Source organism: Musa acuminata, chromosome BXJ2-9 (assembly GCF_036884655.1).
Source record: "Musa acuminata AAA Group cultivar baxijiao chromosome BXJ2-9, Cavendish_Baxijiao_AAA, whole genome shotgun sequence".
Taxonomy (NCBI): Eukaryota; Viridiplantae; Streptophyta; class Magnoliopsida; order Zingiberales; family Musaceae; genus Musa; species Musa acuminata.
The window spans coordinates 96862-106576 of NC_088346.1; the positions used below are offsets into that span (position 1 = coordinate 96862).

The 9715-nt window shown below is 39.7% G+C and overlaps 2 protein-coding genes across 4 annotated transcripts; both read right to left on the reverse strand.

The window, feature by feature from the left end:
- Positions 1 to 50: 50 nt before the first annotated feature.
- On the reverse strand, positions 51 to 5747 carry LOC135622230 (uncharacterized). 3 transcript variants are annotated; one of them, XR_010491013.1, is made up of 4 exons: positions 4138 to 5747; positions 2433 to 2483; positions 479 to 2174; positions 51 to 408 (listed from the first exon to the last, which is right to left on the reverse strand). XR_010491013.1 is itself a non-coding variant. In XM_065123875.1 (3 exons), exons 1-3 carry the CDS (start codon positions 4306 to 4308, stop codon positions 1110 to 1112), a joined length of 1347 nt encoding a protein of 448 aa, XP_064979947.1. In that variant the 5' UTR covers positions 4309 to 5745; the 3' UTR covers positions 51 to 1109. The 3 variants fall into 3 exon arrangements, 1 of the variants encoding a protein (XP_064979947.1); XR_010491012.1 differs by having other exon boundaries at positions 2373 to 2483; positions 4138 to 5745; XM_065123875.1 differs by having other exon boundaries at positions 51 to 2174; positions 2373 to 2483; positions 4138 to 5745.
- An 824-nt stretch (positions 5748 to 6571) lies between these two features.
- Positions 6572 to 9326, reverse strand: LOC135621922 (profilin-like). The gene is made up of 3 exons (XM_065123548.1): positions 9119 to 9326; positions 7891 to 8028; positions 6572 to 6918 (listed from the first exon to the last, which is right to left on the reverse strand). The coding sequence occupies exons 1-3, from the start codon at positions 9239 to 9241 to the stop codon at positions 6784 to 6786; spliced, it is 396 nt and encodes a 131-aa protein (XP_064979620.1). The 5' UTR covers positions 9242 to 9326; the 3' UTR covers positions 6572 to 6783.
- Positions 9327 to 9715: the final 389 nt, after the last annotated feature.

A 9715-nucleotide genomic window follows, 5' to 3' on the forward strand; every position in this document is an offset into this window, starting at 1 on the left:
GTATGGCCGACATTAATTTGTTTCCGTGGAATGGAACCTTTTTGCTCGAGTGAAGAAAATGCTGATATTAATTTGTTTACGTGGAATGCAAGGGCACACCGATCCGCAATTAGACGCGTTTCCCTTGGCAGGAAACGCTTTGAAATAAATACAACAATTCAGTTCGTTACCCGTTCCCTTACCCGGGTCTCGAACCGGATACCCATTGGGTCGCACGTGCTGCCTTGCGGTTGTAAGGGCGTAATGCTTGTGCCTATGTAAGTAACATCATCCTTTTCAGAAGAAGCTTGACCTTCATAATGGTGTTTTCATAATGTAAGTCGTCGAAGATTCCAAGGAGAGTTCGCGATCGGAATGTCCCAACCCCATCACTACTTTGTAAGTACGGTGGCCAGACGCGATAATATCCTTGATGAGAAAAATATTAATAATAATCTGGAGCTGCAGACAATCACCAGTTAGGAGAAAATATAAATACCTGGCGCACCACCTTTAAGCCGCATGTCTTTCCCTCCAATTTCCAACCCTTGCTTTTGCTTTTGCTGCAACCAGTAATCACCAGAAAAAGCTACCTGAAACGAACGGAAGAGCCTTTGCCAAAACCCTCTCTCTCTCTCTCTCATCAGTAATACAAATGTAACAGAACCTACTTCCGCAAGGATACCTATGGAGAGAAACTGAAAGAAAAGAAGTGATGCATATAACACCTGAGAAAAATGTGAACCCCGAGCGTAACATTGGTTCTAGATCCCTTGCATATGAATCGCCAGTATCTCTGCATTAACTCAACAACAGAATCCAACAACGAGTTCCACCTTCTATACTAGAAAAGAGTACAATCGGATACGATCATGCCTTCAGGGGCTTGTAGCAAGAGAATATCAACCAGCCAGCAGCTAATTCTAACATAAATTTCTGAATACAATAACATGAGAAGCATGTCCCGACTTCTGATCAGTTGTATCCGACATTGACAATTCCATCTGACAATGCAACCAGACAGTTCTCTGGTAATCTAATTTAATGGGATGCAGAGCAAAATCAAAATCGGCAAAAATCCTCAAGAACCAACAGGAAAGCACATTATACCAGCTAGCTCTGACCCACTGCTATCTAGCTATGGAATTTGAATCAGTGGTTTTACCAGAAACCTCCTCAAGCATGTCGAGAAACCCTTTCCTTACTGTCCTCCGGAAGACAGAGACATCAAAATGTAGCTGACTCGAGGACACAGCCTCGAATCTAGTCCAAAGCTCTCTCTTGAGTGTGGCTTCTCCTGCAGGCTTAACTTTTTGGATGCTCTCCAAATCCTTCCAGATAGGAGTGGCAAATGAGAGCCTATTGTTAGCGGGTGTTGGAAGTGGCTTTTCATCAGATGGTTCCAGCAGAATACAAGTCTTTGGGGGGGATAAGAACCAACTAAGAGTTTCATCAACTTCCTTCCTTCGGCTCACAAATCTAGAAGCAGGCTGCAAGCCAAATAGCTCTTGATACTTGGTAGACAAACAATCGGAAACTTCATCAGTAGGTAAAATACAGACTTTAGCATCATTGTTGTCCTCAGCTATCTCGGAAATCTCTCCACCATCCTGCTGACAAGGCTCAAAGATTGGATCAAGCAAACCAGAGTTCTTTGGTAAGCAAGGAGTTAAAAGGTGCATATTGTTTTTCTTGTTCTTGCGATTTGAAAAACTCAAAGGAGAAAGATATCCACTTTCCAATGTTCCACTAATTTTCTCAAATGAAAAAGTCGTTGAGACATTAGTTGATGCCTGTTTTTCTTCTGCTTTTCCAACTAGATCACCAGAAGCAGTATTAGGACTACGTGATGATGGAGGTAACTGATGACAGATGGATTGCTCTTTATCCGTGAATAATCCTATCACAGATTTGGATGCTCCTGGGTGTTCAGATAGAATTGCTTTGTTTTTGGGTAATGGAGTTAGCAGAAATAGTTGTCTTCCACAATCAACAGTACAGGTGCCAGCACGCCAGGAGACTAGAGGTGAAGGCGAAACCATCAGTTCGAGCTCAGGTTCATTTCTGTTGCTTGCAACAGTATCTCTGTCTCCGATAGCACCAGAAACAAAATTAATAGCTGATGATTCACTTAACTGTTTTTCAGGAGTTGTTGATGCTGTGTCAAGTGATTGTTGTAGTCTTGAGAACCATGGCTGCATAAGACAAAAGAAACAATGTACTACAATATGAAGAAAAGGCTCTTCTTTTTTTCTAATCCTATAACATAAACTAATTATTTAGGCCAACGATGTCAAATATAGAAATTCTCAGTAATAACCAATGAGACAAGGTATTAAACTCAAGATCAAAAATATTTTCTAGACAAGTTAATAACCTAAGGTAGTTCAAACCTTCAAAGACAAATGCATTTCAGATAAGAATTTCATGAAGGAATCAAGATCTTGGTTTACTTTCTTGCTTATTGTTCTCTTCTTGATGGCTTGAGCAACTAATTCATCGATCTGCAAAAGAACTACAAAAAGTCACATATCACATAATAATTTTCTTAGAAAAGACAACTTTAGTGTTGCCTTAAAAAAAAATTGAAACCCAGAGCATAAAGGAATCAGCCTATTCAAATGACAAAAAGATCAAACAGAAAAACACATGCACTCCCCAGATTGAAAGACAGTTTGCACTTATATATCTGACACTTTTTTATCACCTCTAAAGTGTTTCTACATTCAAATACAGTGATACAGAATAAGGTAGCATTCAGAACTAAGCAAACCTACTAACAAACACCGTCTACCATTGCACTAGAGTTCAGACACACAAAATAAATTTCTTAATTGTGATTCAAGCACAAAAAATTACTAATTAGTAATTTTAGCACAAGAAACACTTCACATGATTGTGCTTCTAGTGCATGTTTTTTGCTTAATCATTATGTGCTTCAAGCGCATGTTATATGCTTAATTGGTTGTAACATTTAAGATCAGGATTGATCCAGATCAACCATGTGTTGGAATTATGGATCAGATCAGGAGATTTTCATTGAAACCAGAAACCAGTGCCACATGGATTTTATTTCAGCTTATTTCCCTGATCTTTGTCACTTAGTGTCACGAAAGTGGTGGTCACCTGAATTTTTGTAGCTCAGTGTCATGCAAGTAACATGCCAGCTTGCACCATTCTGTCAACACTAACACTTGGCTGAGGGGATTAGATCTTGGGCTAGCCCCTAAAAACGGATCGGTGCGCAAGCAGGGATATGTCAAAAAATTCATTATAGGGGCCCAAGTGCCAAACTCTTAAACCCCCATAAATATATGACTTCTAGAGCAAGTGATCCATCATACACAAGCCTCCAACATATATGGCTAACAACACATAAGAATTACTAAATGATGATTAAGTGGCTTTTGGAGTTAAATATTAATAAGTTAAAATTAATACTCTTATATTGCAACAATAATCTAACAATTATATTTATTCTACATAAGCATTCTTGGTAATTCTCCCAATAAGCGAGACATTTGGAGGGTTGAAAAACACTATTGATAGATTTAGATTCACTCTGTCACTTTCTTGCAAAAAATGGGAAAGGCTACTCATTTGTTGCTCGAGAAGTATGAGGACAGAGTAATCTTTTTTTATTTTTTAAAAATGTACTTCAATAAAGGTTATTGGTGATCGTCATGCTACTTTCATCTTTGTCACATGCAGCAATACATCTGTATGCATCTTCTATCTGTCAAATTAAGATTCACGGTATTCTGCATCGGTAAATAACAACAAGGGAACAATTATCTGAGGTGATTATTTCTTAATTGTGTCACACCTGGTTCACAGTTATTTAGAAAGACCAATTTATGTCATTTTATTTTGTGATTTTATATTCTTCATCCATCCAACTTAAATTCTTATCTACTTTCGATACCATTCAGATAACTTGACATGTTCGAACATGCTATGATTCTTATCTTCAATATGAAAAGCATTGTTCGTAACTAAGATTTCTCGAAAACGAAAGAAAAGCATACAAAACTTCACCCATAGACGCCACCAAGAATATGGCATCTCCACAAACATGGAGTACCAACAGAAACAACAACTAGAGCTTCTTATTTGTTTGCGTAGAGGACGCACGCCTAGGGTTTCCAATCAACATACCTGGCCGATGAGATCGGAGAGGTCGGATCGCACGAGGAGGAGGCGATCGAAGGCGCCTTCGTTCCCGTCCTTGGGGTTGCCCTTCTTGTGCGACCGGAGGGGGTTGCGGCCGTTGGATATGTCTCCGAGCGGCTTCCTCGCCGCCGATTTCCCTCGGCGGCTCTTCAGCATTTCTGTCCTCTTCCCCCCTTCTAGTACGAGTTCGGATCAAAGGAGAAGAAGCGCGATCGTTTATTTGGTGGAGGGGAGGAGAAGAAAGAAAAGACGATGCTAGAAGATTTCCCCAACGGCTTCTAGGTTCAAAAATAGCATAAAACAAGACAAAGCAGCGGCGATTTAAATCTTCGTCGCCGATGCCCAGCTTAACCATCTACTCACTATATTTCTTGAGCAAATGCTACCAATACTAAGCAATTAACGACACACAAACTACCCAGTTCACCATTGGAGATTGAGGACGAGTTCAAGTGGGACCCACTTCTGAGAAACCGCCATCGCACGGTTTCAAGTTCACAAATGCCAGGCTTAACCTTCCGCTGTGCTTCTTGAGTAAATTATACTTATACTGCCTTTATTTCCACGCAGGCCGAACCCGGTTGATTATTGGAGAAGTGGGCGGGTCCATGGTAGGAGCCACTACTGGAAACCATCAACCCGAACGTAGGCGTCATTTGAATATTTAATTATCTTTCTTAGTAACTAGGATCTAATTAGATTTATAATATATTATCTAATTAAATAAAAACAATTTCGACTGGAGGCGATGAATTTGGATACGGCTGCGAAGCGAACAGTAGTTTAGCAGCGAGAGTACGGGAGAAGGGGGCGGCAGTAAGAGTAGCGGCCGTCAGGAATTCCGGAGTTGATCCTGGGTTTCGCTGGAAGACGTCGGCGGCAAGTTTAGCACCGCCGTTGGAAGAAGAGGAGGGTGCCGGAGGGCTAGGAGCGGTTGTAAGGCAACAGGAAAGCGGTGAGGGAGGCACTGTTGATCTTGGCAGGAAGAAGATTCGGTGATGCACAGATCTGGAACTCACAGATCTGAAGAAAGCTTTTCTTGTCACGATGGCAGTGAGGGGAGTGACAGTGATGAGTCGCTGGGGAGAACTTGCAGATCGGTGATGGTAGCGATGATGCACAGATCTGGAAGGAAGAATATTGCAGATCTGTGCTGACGTTCTGCGACAGGGAGAGGAGAGCGATCGTGCGACTTGTCGTCCGAGCGAATAGGGAGAGGAGCCACCGGGTAGATCAGCGAGGAAAAGGAATCGCTCTTGCCGGGCAGCAACAAAGAGGAAGGGCAATCGCCGGGGCAGATCAACGAAGAAGAGGAAACGTTGCCGTCGGTCGCGGGGCCAGGCCTTGCTTAGAGCAACAGATTGCTTGAGGCGATCTACTCGGGTGATTACTGAGGTCTCGATCATGTGTTGTCCAGAGAAGCATAATGATAACGCTTTAGTTTGAGACGTTGGTTCCGTACAATGACGACAAGTAGGATGTTGTGGTGCCCCTTTTTAGATTCCATTAGTAATCCTTTCTTGATAGTTAAAGCTTCGTTGTAGCCTATTGTGGTGGTCTTCCGAGAAACCTTCTAACCCAAAATGGAGGATCAATGTTTCCTCCGCTCTCCGAAATTTCTATTCATAGATATTTTTGAAGAATTTGTTTTGGTATAATCAAATTAAAAATATTAAAGGAATATCTTATTGAAAGAGTTGGTTGGTGAGCGTTTCTGCAACATCAAACTCTTCCTTTGATATCAAAAATATTATAAAAATATATCATTAATATCTTAATTAGTCCATCATAATCTAAACTCATACACATAGGGTTATTCAAGATACATTTTAAGATGAAAATATTGAGCTCTTGAGATGTCATATATACGAAGATTATGGTTAAAATAAATTTTTTGACATAATTCCTCTAACGTAAGTTAGTAACCTAAAGTTTAAGAGTGTGAATATGAGTAGTGAAAAGAAGTAAACCCTCTCTCACCATATTAAAGATGAGTTTTTATATCTAGTCATAAAGGGATAGAATATTTCATGAAATATTCTAAATGAGATAATCTCTAATCGTCCCTAACGATCTCTCTTGACCTTTTGTCTATATAGCAACAAAGGTTAGATAACCCCAAAATGCCTGTCTTGGATCTGCTTTAAAATCTTATTTACACGAGCAAACGAGTGAAAGGTGAACTCCATATGATGGTTATATATTGGATGATAATTAGTTGATAGTATATTCCCCATAAATAGAGAAAATACAATATCACTAGAGAAAAGATTAGGTCTATCATCGAGGAATTTATCTTTTTTAGAGTAATATGTCAAGAAGCATCGACAAAATATATGAGGATCTTTAGGAGGAGGAGAAGCTTCCACTCCGATGGTGTTTATCCCAAAAAGAGAAACCCAAGGTTGAGACTATCAAAGAGAGGAAACATTGACAGAACCCTTTTCATTGATAGAGCTAATTTAAAACAGAAGGGAAAAGAAGGGGATAGAAAAATCGACAACTATGGAGAAGACTATGATATTTCTTTCTGTTCACCAAATTATTGCCCAATGGTCACTCCCAGATCAGTTGAAATAAAGAAAATTTTACATTTCCATTTGTAAGGAAAAATGAGGGCAGATCGATGGACTACAGGCCTTGATCAATGAGGTAATCACCCAACCTCTCCACAACCATGTTGCACTGCCCTGGAGTCATTGGCTCATCATAGATGCCAAAGATCAATGCTTGGTTAGTCTTCTTCACTGTGATGCCTCCAGATCCCTACCATGGGGAACAAAATTGCTTTAGAAATTAGAACCTCAATGTAAGAAATATGAACCTGAGAGCTTGTTAAAACAACAACAGACGATGGCAAAGGTAAAAACTACAAAGTAGAACTAAGCCTCTGTTAAGCGATAAACTATGACAACAGCATAAACAATGTTGCCAATGAGAACGGCAGATAAGCAAGCTCTGCAATCTTTTGAGATTGAGGAGTCCTAGGAAACAAGAATTGATATCTACAAAATGCATCCACAAAGATTTTTCTTACCTTGCAAAAACAAAGCAAGCCCGACAATACTAATTCAATGACTAAAAACTTTTTCTACTCCCAGTGTTTTGCATATGGAAGAACAAGCAATTCTTTTTTTTTTTTGGTAAGTAAAAGTAAGAACGAGCAATTCTTTTTTAGAAACTTTTAACTGCTCAGTTCTGTATGCAATATCTTTACAATTTGATCTCTTTCTAATCAATAATCAAAATTCAAGTAATAGACACAGGCGTATGGCTGGTGAAAAGCGCACAAACACAGATTTCTCAATCCAAGACTTCTTTAATGCTCAACAATGAGGACGTGAGCCATCAGAGAAAGCAACTAAAGTAAAGAAAACCGAAACTTGGCCATCTTAAGATATTATTGCCACTGCCAACCATACAAAAGTCCATAAGGCTTCATGTTGACAATGCCCAAAAAACCTCATGCATAAACTATAACATGAGTGATCTGTTTTACTTGTAGAAATTGGCATCTCATCTTTTTAATTAATCGAAGCACTTGTCAATATGAAGAAGACTATCTACGTTTGACATATAAACCACCAAAGGGCATACACAAATTCAGTTCAGACAAAGAGTCCACTGTATATAATAAATTTTTAGTAAATATCATCATCCATGTCCTAAGAAGAAGCTAGGAACATTTTAAGACAAACTATAATATAATAACATATTGAGAAAGAACAATGAAATAACCTTCTTTCCACGGATAACAGCTCCAGGTTCTCCCTGAATGACCATGTACTTCGTTGATCCAAGAAATAAGCCAATGGGGGCAAGCGTTCCAGGTTCATTGAAATCATTTATTATATTGGTCATCTCCTCAGGCTTAACCTGAAAAATGCCAAAAAAAAACGTAGAAACATCACTTTAGAGAATGGAAGAAAGACTGTGGAAAGGAGAACATTTCAAGCGATAACATGCATGCTACCAGGCAAAGATGGAATGTTGTGCATAAACGTTAGCTGTGGATGGAGAACCAAATGAAAAAAATAAGAAAAGGCATCACTAATAAAATAGTAGAAAATAGCATTGCTATATAATACATAAGCATGGATGTTAACCTTTTTACCATCACAAACTATCTCAATTAAGCAACTAATAGTTTACAAATGCATTACCATCGAGTAATAAGTTAGAACAATATTACATTCATTAATTGGGATCATAAGTATCAAGATGAAACTAGATTAGACTGACAGCATTGTATGCAGAACCAATAAAATCAATAAAGACCTCACATATAGAAAAACTTCAGATATTAAAAAAAAATCAGACTTTTCATAATCATGAAAGATGATATTCCTTAAAAATATTGTCATTCAAAACTTTGAAGAAATCTATGGCGAGTAACTTGGGAGTCTGGGAGAAACTCCCATCCAAATTAACTTTTTAACAGTACTAATCTCACGACATGTTAGGTTTCACTGTACCTAATCATACACAAATGTATGGATCATATTGTGCATTATAAAGCTTACTTCATTCCAACAAGTCGTCGGCATGCTGCACTAGTTGAGGCAAGCATGTTCAACGGATAAGATCATCAAATATTTCAGAGAGAGACGCAAAAACTGAATACTAGAATCAAGTGATAAGCAACAGTTCAAGTGCATATACTTCACATCGTATTCTCAGAATTCGTGAACAACCCAACACTTCATAGGCATCCCAATATAAAGAGTATTACTATTACTGCATTCTCGAATTCCTCCATAATATTCGGATCCAATGAGATCAAGTCAAAGAACAGTACATCTGATCAAAATCACCTTCAGAATATCAAAACCATCGGATGCCAATTCATCAACAACTAAATCCATGCAAGATCCTGCACACACGCATACACCGATCTGGTCCGCAAACCTACCCAGCTCATCAAATCATCAAATGCCTCTATAATCCGATCGGGATGGATATAAACCTGAGGGAAGGACGCGCTCTGCGCCCAGACGCTGCCGTCCTGGCCGACGATCGCTGCCGCTGTGAGGTGGTGGCCCTCAATCTCGCACATCAGGTGTTCATCGACGTACGTTTGCCACGACATCTCGTCTCTCTCGCTCACTCACTCTCCTTATTCTTCCGCTTGCGTTCGCTCCTTGCCTCGCCCGCGCTTTAGATTTGGTTTGGGGGTGGCAAGGGAGATAAATAAGGGGGTGGAAGTGCGGATCTCAAGTGCCAGCCCCACCACCCATTCAACCCGATTGAAGACCTGCCCTTCAAGTCCGGCTTTAATAATGCCGCAATTTCTTCACGCGAAGCGTACCTTTCGCCCACGGCTTTAATTAGATTTACCGAATAATCCATAAAATCAGACGGTGCTGATCTGTGAATTACCAGATCGACGGTTGATGATTGCAGAAATGGTCCATGGTGGTTTCACATGTGCGGTCCTACACATAAACAATGTGTCATATGTGCTGCTTGCTATGGGTTAGACGGTTGTTGATTGCAGAAATGATACCTCGTGATTTCGCATGTGCGGTCTGGTAAGGCGATTTTTCTAGAAAAATATTGATGA